Source organism: Salmo salar, chromosome 06, assembly GCF_965601325.2.
Source record: "Salmo salar chromosome 06, fSalSal1, whole genome shotgun sequence".
Taxonomy (NCBI): Eukaryota; Metazoa; Chordata; class Actinopteri; order Salmoniformes; family Salmonidae; genus Salmo; species Salmo salar.
The window spans coordinates 16,605,486-16,624,726 of NC_138296.1; the positions used below are offsets into that span (position 1 = coordinate 16,605,486).

The 19,241-nt window shown below is 42.0% G+C and overlaps 1 protein-coding gene across 1 annotated transcript in view; it reads left to right on the forward strand.

Annotated features, from left to right (window-relative positions):
• LOC106591327 (transmembrane protein 235) overlaps positions 1–18,459 on the forward strand; it is a 61,514-nt gene extending 43,055 nt beyond the window's left edge. The window contains exon 4 of the mRNA XM_045719826.2: positions 18,082–18,459. Within this exon, the coding sequence (XP_045575782.1) occupies positions 18,082–18,314 (233 nt within the window). The 3' untranslated portion in view covers positions 18,315–18,459. The remainder of the gene's footprint in view (positions 1–18,081) is intronic.
• The last annotated feature ends 782 nt before the right edge of the window (positions 18,460–19,241 follow it).

Sequence of the window (19,241 nt, forward strand, 5' to 3'; positions counted from 1 at the left end):
TATCAGAGGCTACTTGGCTGTTTTGGCATGATTGAACCAGGATATCAGAGTCTTCTGGGCTGTTTTGACCTGATTGAACCAGGATATTATAGACTACTTGGTGGTTTTGACCTGATTGAACCAGGATATTAGACTCTACTTGGCTGTTTTGACCTGATTGAACCAGGATATCAGAGTCTACTTGGATGTTTTGACCTGATTGAACCAGGATATTAGAGTCTACTTGGTGGTTTTGGCCTGATTGAACCAGGATATTAGAGGCTACTTGTCTGTTTTTGCCTGATTGAACCAGGATATTAGAGACTACTTGGTGGTTTTGACTTGATTGAACCAGGATATTACAGTCTGCTTGGTGGTTTTGGCATGATTGAACCAGGATATCAGAGGCTACTTGGCTGTTTTGGCATGATTGAAACAGGATATCAGAGTCTACTTGGCTATTTTGACCTGATTGAACCAGGATATCTGAGTCTTCTGGGATGCTTTGACCTGATTGAACCAGGATATTAGAGTCTTCTGGGCTGTTTTGACCTGATTGAACCAGGATATTAGAGTCTACTTGGTGGTTTTGACCTGATTGAACCAGGATATTAGAGTCTACTTGGCTGTTTTGACCTGATTGAACCAGGATATCAGAGTCTACTTGTTTGTTTTGACCTGATTGAACCAGGATATTAGAGTCTACTTGGTGGTTTTCGCATGATTGAACCAGGATATCAGAGGCTACTTGGCTGTTTTGGCATGATTGAACCAGGATATCAGAGTCTTCTGGGCTGTTTTGACCTGATTGAACCAGGATATTATAGACTACTTGGTGGTTTTGACCTGATTGAACCAGGATATTAGAGTCTACTTGGCTGTTTTGACCTGATTGAACCAGGATATCAGAGTCTACTTGGATGTTTTGACCTGATTGAACCAGGATATTAGAGTCTACTTGGTGGTTTTGGCCTGAGTGAACCAGGATATTAGAGGCTACTTGTCTGTTTTTGCCTGATTGAACCAGGATATTAGAGTCTACTTGGTGGTTTTGACTTGATTGAACCAGGATATTACAGTCTGCTTGGTGGTTTTGGCATGATTGAACCAGGATATCAGAGGCTACTTGGCTGTTTTGGCATGATTGAAACAGGATATCAGAGTCTACTTGGCTATTTTGGCATGATTGAACCAGGCTATCAGAGTCTACTTGGCTGTTTTGACCTGATTGAACCAGGATATTAGAGTCTTCTGGGCTGTTTTGACCTGATTGAACCAGGATATTAGAGTCTACTTGGTGGTTTTGACCTGATTGAACCAGGATATCAAAGTCTACTTGGTGGTTTTGGCCTGATTGAACCAGGATATTAGAGTCTACTTAGTGGTTTTGACCTGATTGAACCAGGATATTATAATCTACTTGGTGGTTTTGACCTGATTGAACCAGGATATTATAGTCTACTTGGTGGTTTTGACCTGATTGAACCAGGATATCAGAGTCTACTTGGTGGTTTTGACCTGATTGAACCAGGATATCAAAGTCTACTTGGTGGTTTTGGCCTGATTGAACCAGGATATTAGAGTCTACTTGGTGGTTTTGACCTGATTGAACCAGGATATTAGAGTCTACTTGGTGGTTTTGACTTGATTGAACCAGGATATTACAGTCTGCTTGGTGGTTTTGGCATGATTGAACCAGGATATCAGAGGCTACTTGGCTGTTTTGGCATGATTGAAACAGGATATCAGAGTCTACTTGGCTATTTTGGCATGATTGAACCAGGCTATCAGAGGCTACTTGGCTGTTTTGGCCTGATTGCAGCAGGATATCAGAGTCTTCTGAGCTGTTTTGACCTGATTGAACCAGGATATTAGAGTCTACTTGGTGGTTTTGACCTGATTGAACCAGGATATTAGAGTCTACTTGGCTGTTTTGACCTGATTGAACCAGGATATCAGAGTCTACTTGTTTGTTTTGACCTGATTGAACCAGGATATTAGAGTCTACTTGGTGGTTTTGGCATGATTGAACCAGTATATCAGAGGCTACTTGGCTGTTTTGGCATGATTGAACCAGGATATCAGAGTCTTCTGGGCTGTTTTGACCTGATTGAACCAGGATATTAGAGTCTACTTGGTGGTTTTGACCTGATTGAACCAGGATATTAGAGTCTACTTGGCTGTTTTGACCTGATTGAACCAGGATATCAGAGTCTACTTGGATGTTTTGACCTGATTGAACCAGGATATTAGAGTGTACTTGGTGGTTTTGGCCTGATTGAACCAGGATATTAGAGGCTACTTGTCTGTTTTTGCCTGATTGAACCAGGATATTAGAGTCTACTTGGCTGTTTTGACCTGATTGAACCAGGATATTAGAGTGTACTTGGTGGTTTTGGCCTGATTGAACCAGGATACTAGAGTCTACTTGGTGGTTTTGGCCTGATTGAACCAGGATATTAGAGCCTACTTGGTGGCTTTCCACACAGTTGATAAGCAACCTTGTTTTTATGTCTGCTTTTCCGATATTTGTTTTCCTGTGCTATTACTTAGTCTGGGCCTGTTTGAACTAGGCCTTCAGAGTTCTACTGGGCTATGCTATTACTTAGTCTGGGCCTGTTTGAACTAGGCCTTCGGAGTTCTACTGGGCTATGGTATCACTTAGTCTGGGCCTGTTTGAACTAGGCCTTCGGAGTTCTACTGGGCTGTGCTATTACTTAGTCTGGGCCTGTTTGAACTAGGCCTTCGGAGTTCTACTGGGCTATGGTATTACTTGGTCTGGGCCTGTTTGAACTAGGCCTTCGGAGTTCTACTGGGCTATGGTATCACTTAGTCTGGGCCTGTTTGAACTAGGCCTTCAGAGTTCTACTGGGCTATGGTATTACTTAGTCTGGGCCTGTTTGAACTAGGCCTTCGGAGTTCTACTGGGCTATGGTATCACTTAGTCTGGGCCTGTTTGAACTAGGCCTTCAGAGTTCTACTGGGCTATGGTATCACTTAGTCTGGGCCTGTTTGAACTAGGCCTTCGGAGTTATACTGGGCTATGGTATCACTTAGTCTGGGCCTGTTTGAACTAGGCCTTTGGAGTTCTACTGGGCTATGCTATTACTTAGTCTGGGCCTGTTTGAACTAGGCCTTCCGAGTGCTACTTATTTTTCACTCTGGTCTTCAGGCAGCAGGCTGGTTTGAATGAATGTTGTGATGAAAACACAAAGCACTATATTTTCCAGTATTTTTCTCCTACCCGTCCAATATTACAGACAGTACAGAGATCCATCTGTTCTGTTTTTGTACTGGATGTGCACACCTTGTACTTGAGACAAAGATAGACTCACTCAAACAAAACACACGCACACACAAAAACTCACACAGACACACACCTCATACACACACAGACTCCTGTACTCACACACATGCGTACGCCCATACTCACAAACACACGCACATACACACACTCACAGACACACACACACACACACACACACACACACACACACACACACAGACAAGGCTGCTGTCCCATGTACTGCTACACTGTTTATTAATACACTGGATTCTCAACAGAGCTCACTGTAATATATCTGCTGCTGTACATATCATTATTCATATATATTTTTGTGTATATACTCATAGATTACGTTTGGATTAACGATAGTGTTATTTGGGTTGTTAACTAGATTAGTCCTAACATTCATGATTTATTACTTAGATTAGTCCTAACATTCAGAATTTAACTAGATTAGTCCTAACATTCATCATTAACTAGATTAGTCCTAACATTCATGATTTATTACTTAGATTAGTCCTAACATTCATAATTTAACTAGATTAGTCCTAACATTCATCATTAACTAGATTAATCCTAACATTCATAATTTAACTAGATTAGTCCTAACATTCATCATTAACTAGATTTGTCCTAACATTCATGATTTTTACTTAGATTAGTCCTAACATTCATAATTTAACTAGATTAGTCCTAACATTCATGATTTAACTAGATTAGTCCTAACATTCATCATTTAACTAGATTAGTCCTAACATTCATCATTAACTAGATTAGTCCTAACATTCATAATTTAACTAGATTAGTCCTAACATTCATCATTAACTAGATTAGTCCTAACATTCATAATTTAACTAGATTAGTCCTAACATTCATAATTTAACTAGATTAGTCCTAACATTCATCATTTAACTAGATTAGTCCTAATATTCATAATTTAACTAGATTAGTCCTAACATTCATGATTTAACTAGATTAGTCCTAACATTCATGATTTAACTAGATTAGTCCTAACATTCATAATTTAACTAGATTAGTCCTAACATTCATGATTTAACTAGATTAGTCCTAACATTCATGATTTAACTAGATTAGTCCTAACATTCATCATTTAACTAGATTAGTCCTAATATTCATAATTTAACTAGATTAGTCCTAACATTCATGATTTAACTAGATTAGTCCTAACATTCATGATTTAACTACATTAGTCCTAACATTCATCATTTAACTAGATTAGTCCTAACATTCATCATTTAACTAGATTAGTCCTAACATTCATCATTTCACTAGATTAGTCCTAACATTCATCATTAACTAGATTAGTCCTAACATTCATGATTTAACTAGATTAGTCCTAACATTCATGATTTCTTGTTCCCAGTGTTTTATTATTATTTGTGTACTTGTTTGACATTTTTGCTCCTCTGTTAGGAGCCAGTAAAACAAGGATTTCATTAGAACCACTATAACATCTGATAAACTGTGTACGACAACAATTGATTTGATCCTAGAATATAACATTCGATAGGTCTACATTGGTGTCACAGACATAACGATGCTGACTGTTGTCAATCCAAATTCCAATGCATGACACCATACCTTGCCAAGGCATGTTTTTTTTGTCCTGCTTAATTCAATGATATCAGCAAGCTAAATTAGAAGGGCTTATTCTATCTACAGGATCCATATTCGAACTACTGAGATAGTTTGAACTACTGACATAGTTTGGGCTAGCAGGTTCATAAAAATGCTGCAAGCTAAGACACATGATCATGGACAATGCCACCCACCCACTCTACAGCAGGGTATGAAGCACAGGAGCAGCTTCAGTAGCAGGTTCATCCTGCCCAGAAGCTCCACAGAGAGGTTTAGACGATCATTCTTACCCACAGCCATGAGGCTTTTCAATGATTAACTGATTTACGATGTCTTCTTATTATTCATGTTGTTGGTGCTTGTTTCCCCAGAGGAGGATAAACAACAACATTTCGTAACTCCTTGAATTGGATTGTATCTTTTATGGCTACTAAGGTGCAGGTGCCTTCATATCTGTCTTAATGTGTGTTTTTGATCATATGTTTGTCATTGTTATGTATTGATGATGTTGACTGGTAAAACAATTTCCCAAATAGGGAGCAATACAGTACTACTCTACTCTCACAACTGAGGGAGTTTGGTCAGACAACTGAGGGAGTTTGGTCTGACAACTGAGGGAGTTTGGTCTGACAACTGAGGGAGTTTGGTCTGTCAACTGAGGGAGTTTGGTCTGACAACTGAGGGAGTTTGGTCTGTCAACTGAGGGAGTTTGGTCTGACAACTGAGGGAGTTTGGTCTGTCAACTGAGGGAGTTTGGTCTGACAACTGAGGGAGTTTGGTCTGACAACTGAGGGAGTTTGGTCAGACAACTGAGGGAGTTTGGTCTAACAACTGAGGGAGTTTGGTCTGACAACTGAGGGAGTTTGGTCTGACAACTGAGGGAGTTTGGTCTAACAACTGAGGGAGTTTGGACAGACAACTGAGGGAGTTTGGACAGACAACTGACAATGTCCTAATATAGATGCCATGAATGGGATGGATGTTTATGTCTTCTACGTGGTAGGAGGTATAGCTCTATTCAATCAGATTCACTTTAGCATTAAGACAATCCCTGGAGCCTTGTTTACAAGTTCCAACACTGGAATGTGAGATGTAATCTACACCTCAGTTAGGATGAGAAAAATCCTCATTATTTCATTGATTTGACTTTAACATTATTTCTATATAGACTACCCTTTCTCCTTCTCAACTTTTAATTTGACAGCTCCAACGGAGTTCTATCTTCGACACCAGTCTATAAGGAACATAGACCATTGACAAATGTCCCCCACCTCACTCTGAGGAACAGTTTCCTTGAGAAGTCTGGCAGGTTCCGTAATTATTGCTGTAGGCTAGCTTGTCCATAGTTCAGCTGGAGAGCAGCCAGCAGTAGTAAACCAGTAAACACAAAATCCGTCACATAATTTATAAGATTAGCTGAATGCCACAAACCTAAAGGAATATAATTTAATCCTGGTTCAAGTGGAACATCATACTTGTGGATGAAGCATGCAAACTAAAAAGGAAGATGTTTACTCTGGGATAGTAATAACTGTTGAAATCCTCCTCCTTATATTGGGATGATAATTTCCTCTAAAGCACCCATTCCAATTACAGCTTTGTAAAATGGAATCTATATCTTTGTATCTAGGTAACTCTTGGGTCACACCTGGACATTATTATAGGTAGCTAAGAGTACGGCGGCTATAAGAACACCCCTGAAAAGCCCTACCAGCCTACCATTAAATGGAGGTAAGCAGCTGGTTAATGGGATGAAAGGAACACTGCATCACCACCACAGTAGCTAATGGCTCTGCCTAAGTAACAGAGTTTGAAATGTGGTGGTTGGAGCCATCCATTTGGTATCCCCGGGTGGCTCAAACCGTTGGAACGAATCAAGGGGAAGTGGTACTCGCTATGAAAGCAATGTGACATCCGTAACACCTGCACTGGGCCTATTTTAAGGCTGTCAATGTGGAGAAGGTGAATGAAGAGTATCCATGCAAAAGGAAATAGATTAAATAGGTTTAATTGAGCTTGAGGACCGAGCTTTCTGAAAATTCCTACATTTGGCTTTAGAGTGGGAAGTAATGACAAGCTAGAGAAAGGCAGGGTCATAATATAATATACTGCTCAAAAAAATAAAGGGAACACTTAAACAACACATCCTAGATCTGAATGAAAGAAATAATCTTATTAAATACTTTTTTCTTTACATAGTTGAATGTGCTGACAACAATATCACACAAAAATAATAAATGGAAATCCAATTTATCAACCCATGGAGGTCTGGATTTCGACTCACACTCAAAATTAAAGTGGAAAACCACACTACAGGCTGATCCAACTTTGATGTAATGTCCTTAAAACAAGTCAAAATGAGGCTCAGTAGTGTGTGTGGCCTCCACGTGCCTGTATGACCTCCCTACAATGCCTGGGCATGCTCCTGATGAGGTGGCGGATGGTCTCCTGAGGGATCTCCTCCCAGACCTGGACTAAAGCATCCGCCAACTCCTGGACAGTCTGTGGTGCAACGTGGCGTTGGTGGATGGAGCGAGACATGATGTCCCAGATGTGCTCAATTGGATTCAGGTCTGGGGAACGGGCAGGCCAGTCCATAGCATCAATGCCTTCCTCTTGCAGGAACTGCTGACACACTCCAGCCACATGAGGTCTAGCATTGTCTTGCATTATGAGGAACCCAGGGCCAACCGCACCAGCATATGGTCTCACAAGGGGTCTGAGGATCTCATCTCGGTACCTAATGGCAGTCAGGCTACCTCTGGCGAGCACATGGAGGGCTGTGCGGCCCCCCAAAGAAATGCCACCCCACACCATGACTGACCCACCACCAAACCGGTCATGCTGGAGGATGTTGCAGGCAGCAGAACGTTCTCCACGGCGTCTCCAGACTCTGTCACGTCTGTCACGTGCTCAGTGTGAACCTGCTTTCATCTGTGAAGAGCACAGGGCGCCAGTGGCGAATTTGCCAATCTTGGTGTTCTCTGGCAAATGCCAAACGTCCTGCACGGTGTTGGGCTGTAAGCACAACCTCCACCTGTGGACGTCGGGCCCTCATACCACCCTCATGGAGTCTGTTTCTGACCATTTGAGCAGACACATGTACATTTGTGGCCTGCTGGAGGTCATTTTGCAGGGCTCTGGCAGTGCTTCTCCTGCTCCTCCTTGCACAAAGGCGGAGGTAGCGGTCCTGCTGCTGGGTTGTTGCCCTCCTACGGCCTCCTCCACGTCTCCTGATGTACTGGCCTGTCTCCTGGCAGCGCCTCCATGCTCTGGACACTACGCTGACAGTCACAGCAAACCTTCTTGCCACAGCTCGCATTGATGTGCCATCCTGGATGAGCTGCACTACCTGAGCCACTTGTGTGGGTTGTAGACTCCGTCTCATGGTACCACTAGAGTGAAAGCACCGCCAGCATTCAAAAGTGACCAAAACATCAGCCAGGAAGCATAGGAACTGAGAAGTGGTCTGTGGTCCCCACCTGCAGAACCACTCCTTTATTGGGGGTGTCTTGCTAATTGCCTATAATTTCCAACTGTTGTCTATTCCATTTGCACAACAGCATGTGAAATTTATTGTCAATCAGTGTTGCTTCCTAAGTGGACAGTTTGATTTCACAGAAGTGTGATTGACTTGGAGTTACATTGTGTTGTTTAAGTGTTCCCTTTATTTTTTTGAGCAGTGTATATAATATATTAATATAATAATATGACAATATATGCCATTTAGCAGACACTTTTATCCAAAGCGACTTACAGTCATGCGTGGATACATTTTACGTACAGTATGGTAAATGTGTCCCAATTTGAAGCGGGTACTGTATTCCAAGACTATAAAACACAGAGGCTGTTCACTCATAGTGTACCTCTCTCCTTCTGTTTGTTCCTCTGAGATTCGGTAGCTGTTTTTATTTTTTATCACTAAAACAATTATAATCCCCTTTGAAACCAGTAACAACAATCCACAGCTGAAATAGAAGCTACAGAGGCACTTAATGTGACACATTAGTCTTCATTTGCAGGCCTAACGTGTTGTTATTGTCCATGCAGGAGTCTACCTGCAGGGGAAAACTGGTTGCCCATTGTGGATATACATGTGGATTTGTTTTTCAGTGTACATCAATCAACATTTGTTTTCCTGCTTGTGGCTACGGTGTCCACCACAACAACCTCCCGTCCTCCAGAGGGAGAGGCTGTTCAGTATGAGCACCACGTACTGTAGTTATCTCCGTCCTGTTTACCGTAGTAATAGCCCTACCATCTCCTGAGCCCACACCTGTGCTCACATCTGACTTTACTCAAATTCTCATTATGCCAGTCTCCCAACAGACCCTAAAACAGTCTGGCTCAGTGGGAAGCTAGGGTGCATATTAGAACAGAGGACACTGGACATTAGAAGTGATCTAGAGCCAGATCTGTTCGAGAGTTAGTTCTAGAGCTAGATCTGTTCTAGAGCCAGATATGTTTTAGAGTCCGTTCTAGAGCTGGATCTATTCTAGTCAGATCTGTTTTAGAGTCAGTTCTAGAGCTAGATCTGTTCTAGAGACAGATATGTTTTAGAGTCAGTTCTAGAGCTAGATCTGTTCTAGAGCCAGATATGTTTTAGAGTCAGTTCTAGAGCTGGATCTATTCTAGTCAGATCTGTTCTAGAGTCAGTTCTAGAGCTAGATCTGTTCTAGAGTCAGATATGTTTTAGAGTCAGTTCTAGAGCTAGATCTGTTCTAGAGCCAGATATGTTTTAGAGTCAGTTCTAGAGCTGGATCTATTCTAGTCAGATCTGTTCTAGAGTCAGTTCTAGAGCTAGATCTGTTCTAGAGACAGATATGTTTTAGAGTCAGTTCTAGAGCTAGATCTGTTCTAGAGCCAGATATGTTTTAGAGTCAGTTCTAGAGCTGGATCTATTCTAGTCAGATCTGTTCTAGAGTCAGTTCTAGAGCTAGATCTGTTCTAGAGACAGATACGTTTTAGAGTCAGTTCTAGAGCTAGATTTGTTCTAGAGCCAGATATGTCTCTGTTCTAATATCCACACTAGCTTCCCACTTAGTATTCATAGTTCATGAACTATGACGCAATGTATTGGGCATCCATTGTAAGTGTTGTGCTAGTATGGACGTGAGAACATCACCCTCAGGACATGGAGTTGTTGCTTTTCTCAGTCACAAATGATTATTACCATAGGTCCTGGTCATTGGCTAACATGCCCAAACACATACATTACAAGACATTGTTTCCAATCAATCAGATCTTTGGTCTTGTATGTTTTTGTGTCTGTCCAGTCTCTCATGGGAACGTTTGTGACAAACTTTTGAGGTGTGCTACAAATACTCTTACCCACAATGAAACAGTGTCTAAAACCCACAAACACTCTTACCCACAATGAAACGGTGTCTAAAACCCACAAACACTCTTACCCACAAGGAAATTATATTTAAAAAAATCTTCAAGATCTGTCAAATTGGTTGTTGATCATTGCTAGACAACCATTTTCATTTTATTTTTTCATTTTCATTTTCAAGCTTCAATGCCATACAACTCTCCTTCCGTGGCCTCCAAGTGCTCTTAAATGCAAGTAAAACTAAATGCATGCTCTTCAACCGATTGCTGCCCGCAACCTGCCCGCCCGTCCAGCATCACTACTCTGGACGGGTCTGACTTAGAATATGTGGACAACTACAAATACCTAGGTGTCTGGTTAGACTGTAAACTCTCCTTCCAGACTCGCATTAAACATCTCCAATCCAAAATTAAATCTAGAATCAGCTTCCTATTTCGCAACAAAGCATCCTTCACTCATGCTGCCAAACATACCCTCGTAAAACGGACCATCCTACCGATCCTCGACTTCGGCAATGTCATTTACAAAATAACCTCCAACACTCTACTCAACAAATTGGATGCAGTCTATCACAGTGCCATCCGTTTTGTCACCAAAGCCCCATATACTACCCACCACTGCGACCTGTATGCTCTTGTTGGCTGGCCCTCGCTTCATACTCATCGCCAAACCCATTGGCTCCAGGTCATCTACAAGTCTCTGCTAGGTAAAGCCCCACCTTATCTCAGGTCACTGGTCACCATAGCAGCACCCACCCCTAGCACGCGCTCCAGCAGGCATATCTCACTGGTCACCCCCAAAGCCAATTCTTCCTTTGGCCGCCTCTCCTTCCAGTTCTCTGCTGCCAATGACTGGAATCTCTGAAGCTGGAGACTCTTACCTCCCTCACTAGCTTTAAGCACCAGCTGTCAGAGCAACTCACAGATCACTGCACCTGTACATAGCTCATCTGTAAATAGCCCATCCAATCTACCTCATCCCCATACTGTATTTATTTATTTATCTTGCTCCTTTGCACCCTAGTATCTCTACTTGCACATTCATCTTCTGCACATCCTACCATTCCAGTGTTTAATAGCTATATTGTAATTACTTCGCCACCATGGCCTATTTATTGCCTTACCTCTCTTATCCTACCTCATTTGCACATGCTGTATATAGATTTTTCTACTATATTATTGATTGTATGTTTGTTTATTCCATGTGAAACTCTGTGTTGTTGTATGTGTCGAACTGCTTTGCTTTATCTTGGCCAGGTCGCAGTTGCAAATGAGAACTTGTTCTCAACTAGCCTACCTGGTTAAATAAAGGTGACTTTTTTTTTTTTAAGATATGAGTCAAAACTGTAACTCGGCCACATGAACATGAACATTCACTATCTTCTTGGTAAGCAACTCCAGTGTAGATTTCTCCTCACGTTTTAGGTTATTGTTCTGCTGAAAGGGGTATTCATCTCCCAGTGTGGTGGAAAGCAGACTTGACCAGGTTTTCCTCTAGGATTGTTCCTGCACTTAGCTCCATCCTGTTTCTTTTTATCCTGAAAAACTCCCCAGTCCTAAGCAATTACAAGCATACCCATAACATGATGCAACCACCACTATGCTTTAAAATATGGAGAGTGGTACTCAGTAATGTGTTGTATTGGATTTGTCCCAAACATAGCACTTTGCATTCAGGACAAAAAGTTAATTGCTTGGGCACATTTTTTGCAGCATTTACTTTAGTGCCTTGTATTTATTCTGTACATGCTTCCGTCTTTTCACTCTGTCAATTAGGTTAGTATTGTGAAGTAACTACAATGTTGTTGATCAATTCTCAGTTTTCTCCTATCACAGCCATTAAACTATGCAACTGTTTTAATGTCACCATTGGCCTCATGGTGAAATCCCAGAACGGTTTCCTTCCTCTCTGGCAACTGAGTTAGGAAGGAAGCCTGTATCTTTGTAATGACTGAGTGCATTGATACACCATCCAAAGTGTATTTTTTATCCATCTACCAATAGGTGTCCTAGTTTGCTAGGGATTGGAAAATCTCTGTGGTCTTTGTAGTTGAAGCTGTGTTTGAAATTCATGTTAAACACCCTTATTGCACACAGAGTGAGTCCATGGAACTTATTATGTGACTTCTAAAGAACATTTTTACTTCAGAACGTATTTAGGCTTGCCATAACAAAGGGGTTGAATACTTATTGACTGAATACATTTAAGCTTTTCATTTTTAATTAATTGGTAAACATGTAGAAAAACATATTTCCATTTTGAAATTATGGGGTATTGTGTGTAGGCCAGTGAGCAAAAATCTCAAATTAATCAATTTTAAATTCAGGCTGCAACATAACAAAATTTGGAAACAGTAAAAGGGTGTAAATACTTTCTGAAGGCACTGTAAATATACATTTAACATTACCCCCAGGACAGTGAGGACACTTCACATAATGACTTTCCCAGAATCAAAGAAAAAGAAGCACTCGGATCTCTGCAATGACCCTTGAGGTTTATTACGGATAAACAGACAGGCTTACATCTGTTAGGGACACACAGGCAAGCTCATGTTTCTGTGTGTCAGACTTCTCCCTCAGGGCCATGACATTCTCTTGTGACTGACAAGTATATCTATTTGACAAGTATATCTAAGTATATCTAATGTTTTTCGTAATCTGAAGAGTTTGAATCTTGAGAAGTGTCATGTCTAAATCTAAATCTAATTACGCTTCAATAAAATAGAAAGATTACTTTATCCTATCCCAGGTATTCCTTAAAGAGGTGGGGTTTCAGGGGTTTCAGGTGTCTCCGGAAGGTGGTGATTGACTCCGCTGTCCTGGTGTCATGAGGGAGCTTGTTCCACCATTGGAGTGCCAGAGCAGCGAACAGTTTTGACTGGGCTGAGCACGAACTGAGCTTCTGCAGAGGTAGGGGGGCCAGCAGGCCAGAGGTGGATGAACGCAGTGCCCTTGTTTGGGTGTAGGGACGGATCAGAGTCTGAAGGTACGGAGGTGCCGTTCCCCTCACAGCTCCGTAGGCAAGCACCATGGTCTTGTAGCAGATGCGAGCTTCAACTGGAAGCCAGTGGAGTGTGCGGAGGAGCGGGGTGAACCTGAGAGAACAAGGGAAGGTTGAACACCAGACGGGCTGCGGCGTTCTGGATGAGTTGTAGGGGTTTAATGGCACAGGCAGGGAGCCCAGCCAACAGCGAGTTGCAGTAATCCAGACGGGAGATGACAAGTGCCTGGATTAGGACCTGCGCCGCTTCCTGTGTAAGGCAGGGTCGTACTCTGCGAATGTTGTAGAGCATGAACCTACAGGATCGGGTCACCGCCTTGATGTTAGCGGAGAACGACAGGGTGTTGTCCAGGGTCACGCCAAGGCTCTTAGCGCTCTGGGAGGAGGACACAATGGAGTCAACCGTGATGGCGAGATCATGGAGGAAGAGCAGCTCCGTCTTGCCGAGGTTCAGCTTGAGGTGGTGATCCATCATCCACACTGATATGTCTGCCAGACATGCAGAGATGCGATTCGCCACCTGGTTATCAGAAGGGGGAAAGGAGAAGATTAATTGTGTGTCGTCTGCGTAGCAATGATAGGAGAGACCATGTGAGGATATGACAGAGCCAAGTGACTTGGTGTATAGCGAGAATATGAGAGGGCCTAGAACTGAGCCCTGGGAGACACCAGTGGTGAGAGCACGTGGTGCGGAGACAGATTCTCACCACGCCACCTGGTAGGAGCGACCTGTCAGGTAGGACGCAATCCAAGAGTGAGCCGCGCCGGAGATGCCCAACTCGGAAAGGGTGGAGAGGAGGATCAGATGGTTCACAGTATCAAAGGCAGCAGATAGGTCTAGAAGGATGAGAGCAGAGGAGAGAGAGTTAGCTTTAGCAGTGCGGAGAGCCTCCGTGACACAGAGAAGAGCAGTCTCAGTTGAATGACCAGTCTTGAAACCTGACTGATTTGGATCAAGAAGGTCATTCTGAGAGAGATAGCAAGAGAGCTGGCCAAGGACAGCACGCTCAAGAGGTTTGGAGAGAAAAGAAAGAAGGAATACTGGTCTGTAGTTGTTGACATCGGGGGGATCGAGTGTAGGTCAGAATCAGAATCACCTTAATTCGCCAGGCACATTTAGATTCACATGCTCAAAATTGTACTTGGTGATATGGTGCTGCTAGAGACAGACAGTTTACACAAAGTTGACATATATTATATTCAAGTAGGTTAAATAAAAATAAATAAAGAAAAGGTAGAGTGAACATAGACTATAAGAGAGCTATATGAGGTAAGTTCATCAATGTCTATACAGTCTATCATAAATACAAAAATCTTTTTGTTTCCATGTTGTATTTGTATGTATTTTGTATGTGTATTATAATTCAACTACTGTTTGCACTGTAACTGTGGAAAAAAACGATACAAATACTTTTGAAAAATAAAAAAGTCAAAATCATGGATGTACCAATCACGGATTGCCCCTTTAACACCTTGTGACATGTTCAGGTTATGATCTGTTGTAAAGTTAGACGTTTTCAGAAAACACCTCCCTCTACTTGATTATTCAGCTCATAGTCCAGGTAATTAGGGCTATGAGCTGAGCGTGAAATTAGATCAAGTCTGGAATTTAGATGGGCATTTAAAAAGCCAGGCTTTTCTAATAAGGGGCACAGATGTTTGTAAATGGACAATCATTCTAGCTTTTTGTACCCCTTGAATGTCTGTTCTTTGTTCGTGTGTAAATGCTATTTTGTCTGTGTGTTAAAGTCATTATGACATTGGACTAGTTGTTTCATGTATTGCATTTACAGCTGCACCATCGAGAGCATCCTGACCAGTTGCATCACTGCCTGGTATGGCAACTTCTCGGCATTTGACCATAAGGCGCTACAGAGGGTAGTGCGTACGGCCCAGTACATCACTGGGGCCAAGCTTCCAGCCATCCAGGACCTCTATAATAGGCGGTGTCAGAGGAAAGCCCAAAAAATTGGCAGAGACTCCAGTCACCCAAGTCATAGACTGTTCTCTCTGCTACTGTACGGCAAGCAGTACCGGAGCGCCAAGTCTAGGACTAAAAGGCTCCTTAACAGCTTCTACCCCCAGCCATAAGACTGCTGAACAATTAATCAAATGGCCACCAGACTATTTACGTTGACCCCCCCCCCATTTGTTTTGTACACTTCTGCTACTCACTGTTTATTATCTATGCATAGTCACTTCACCCCTACCTACATGTACAAATGACCTCTAACCTGTACCCCCGCACTATGACTCAGTACCGGTACCCCCTGTGTATAGCCACGTTATTGTTATTTTATTGTGTTACTTTTAATTATTTTTTACTTTAGTATATTTGGTAAATATTTTCTTAACTCTTCTTGAACTGCACTGTTGGTTAAGGGCTTGTAAGTAAGCATTTCATGGTGTTAGGTTCTTATTTTCCAGAGTAAATAACTCACGGACACTAGAGAAGCTTTAACCAAGTTTAATTCTTCCCAAAGGTTCTGTACAGCTGGATTCAGACAACCCAACACTTCTCCCATCCAGATATATATATCCCAGTTAAGACACTCCTCCTTCTCTCCAATCTTTATATCTTACGGTTTAACAGGAAAAGAGTAACAAGATCCCAAACCCTTATTACTCCCTTCAGGTGACCTGTCCTCACCTCCTGACCTCAACCCCTCCTTCATCTAATCCATAGATGTCCATCTGTCTTTCCTGTATCAACACGGTGCTCTGCTCCCGTCCCCAACACATTCCAACACATTCCACAGCTATCTGTCTTTCTACAGATATTCTATGCTTCTTCTCTATCATTTATTTTATATCTCAATGTTCAAAATGTCGAATCCAACAACGGTAAGGTCTACACTTGCTGTATTCGGCACATGTGACAAATAAAGTTTGATTTGATTTGAACTGAAGATAAAGAACATGATGAGGATGTATACAGACTGTGTACCAGAAGGCACCCTATTCCCTACATAGTACACTACTTTTGACCAGAGGTCTATTGGTCCTTGTCAAAAAGTAGTGCACTATATAGGGAATAGGATGCCATTTGGGACACTGACAGAGAGATTGAGAGGACGTTGAGATGTTTGCAAACATTTTCCTCATAACTAGATTATAATAATGTTGACACAGCGTGAAAAGCCCATCTAGCTGGGATTACATCATCTCCATCAGATCGTTATACTTTAACTAAATGCATCAATTATGTATTATACCTCACAGGGTATAGTTAAAAACGGATTGGGTAAATAGGTTGAATTCCATGGATAGTAGTAGTGGGTTTCTGTGGACAACAAGCTTGAACAAGATAGCTCTATGATGGTAATCCTGACCTCGGTGGTCTCCATTGGAAAATGGAGGAAACAACGAACAAAGCCTGCGGTTGTCATAGTGCCTGTTTGTCTTTTGTTTATGGGAAAACAACTAGACTGTGGGTATACTGTGGAATTGAGTGTTGAGATGTCTGAGATATTAGCTCAGCGGTCGAGAGATTGTCTCATGAATCATTTGCTTTTGCCCTCACAGCTATAACAGGTCTTATACTGTAGTAACAGATGGGGATTTGTAACCTCACTCCCCAGCTTGAAGTGCATCTAGCCATGCTGCTGAATTTATAGCTGTTCACTAGTGTAGTTGGCTAAGACGTTATCAAGGAAGGCGGTCAGGTGTGTTTGTGAGGCAGTGGTCCAGGGTTCTAGTCTTGAGCTGAGCTTGTTAGGGATGAAGTGGTTTAGCTAAGTAAGCACAGTGATATCCGTCACACTTACTATGACTGCGGTATGTGGTTTTCTTACCAACCTTAGTTGAATGCACTGACCAGAAGGTCAGAATACTGATAATTACAACTCTGAGGTCAAGACTAGATAACTGTTAGAATAATTTGATATCTTGATGATAATAATCAATAATCAATTTGCCTTGACTAATGCCCAAGGTTTGTAAGACAATGGGTTAAATAATTAGGCAAGGACTCAGCTTTCTGCAAAAGGTTTCTGTAGCTTTATTCAGAGAACGTTCTGAGGTCAGGATAACAAAACAGTCATTTTATAGTTCTTGCTTACTTACGCACATGCATTTACACACAAACTGTTGGTGACCTGCATCCCCCATTGACTTCCCACACTGTTTATCACTATCTAGCTCAGCCTGTTCCTTTCCCTCAAGGTTAGGAACCCCTTGAAGTTTTACTCCCTTTACCATCTGGCTCCTGCCCTCTTGGGCCCACTAAATACTCACACACATTTATTTCCCTCTACAGCCTCTACTAGATTTTCTGGGACTAATCGGACTAATCGATCACTACATTGATCATTACATTGATTATTCATTAACCATGCTGTATGACTAATAATTCATCATGGTTTATTGATTCATTTACCTTTATTAGATAATTCTCTTATCAATAACCTTGTACATTTTGTTGCATGACAGCTGTGTGCTAATACCTCTAGCAGATCTCAAATGTCTTTTCCCACAATCCTCTCACCTCACCTCCTCTTGAAACCTATTGGAAGAGATGGTCCGAGGGGAGGGACCTCAGATCTTCTCCAATGCTTTGTTATGCATCCAACATAATCATGATAAATGATAAATACATATCAAATCCGGAAACTCCCAAGAGTCAATCTATAATTAGAACAATGAAGGAAGTACTTGATCATTCACTGTATTTGAGTAACTTGGATTCAATCCAATGCACGTTCTAGAGCAGCGAACTAGGCAGCTTTTGGCGGAGATCGCATTCATGGTAAATACTGCAGATGATGGCAAAAACGTGAATTAACTTTAAAAAGTGCATTGTCAGCTGTCTAGTGTGCTGCTCTATAATGTGCCTTTGATTGAATCCCGGCCAAACTTTGACTATCTGTCTGTATCCATCCAGGTCTCTTCACCCTTTCCGGGTTGAGCGTTTACGTCAACTACTGCCAACGGGCTCGGGAGCTGTTGGAACCTGAGATTCTGGCCAGCGTCCATGTGTCCTATGGCTGGTCGTTGGGTTTGGCCTGTCTCTCCTTCAGCCTGGAGGTGACCGCAGGCCTGCTGCTGATGCTGGCTGCACGTATGGCCCATCTCATGGGACATGACCATGGAGTCACCATTATCGCCATGGCCTGAAGAGGGAAAGAGAAAGGACTGAAACTGGAAGGGACTTCTGGAAGGGTCCATTCAGAATCAGTCATTTTCATTCTCTGTTGCCAAACATTTTAAAATGTTTTCTGTTGCGTGCCCTAATGAACACAACCCCTGACTGTGACCACTGATCAAACTCCCCAGTGCATTGCAACTCCAAAGGACTGACTTGGATGTTGCATGTTCTAGCTTTCTCCTCTGAGCTACTGGTCCATATTAGGACAGTCTCAGAGGCAAAAGAACTTGGCTCCACAATTCATCCCTCTCTGGACACATGGTCTCATTATTGGTGGCAGCAGCTCTATTTTGCTAATTGAAAGATATTTGCAAGGCTCCAATCATACACACGGACACACAACAATACACTCTTTCTGGCAATATTACATAGCAAATCACTAGATTCGAATGCTGAAAAAGAGAAATGCTTTCGCATCCTCAATGGCTGGAGGGCAACAGCAGTTAATAATGCTTCAATTACTTAGCACCTCTATTTCCTCTTTGGTTTCCTCAGGGTGCACAGCCCAGAAGCTACTTTCAGCACATTCCATACATTGTCACAATCTACTAATTTATTAATGTTGTGGCTCTTTGCTAATCAATGAGTTGTTGTGAGATGAAAAAAGACACAACGTTAATCACTAGGACATTATTGCAGTAGGGAAGTTTGGTTTTGGTTTCTCAATCCACTTGTCTCTATAATTGTGTATCGTAATGATAATAGGCATTGTAGAATTTAATTTTGAAAAAAGGAAATTATCCAAGTTTCAAAATGCTTTAAGCTAATTATTGTCTAGTAGGCAGATGCCTGCCTTGTACTTGCATCATGGCAGTCTTATGTGTGTTTGTGTTATGTTCCAACTCCTTTCAAACCTTGCTACAGTAACATTAAATCATACTGACTATGAGGGCTAA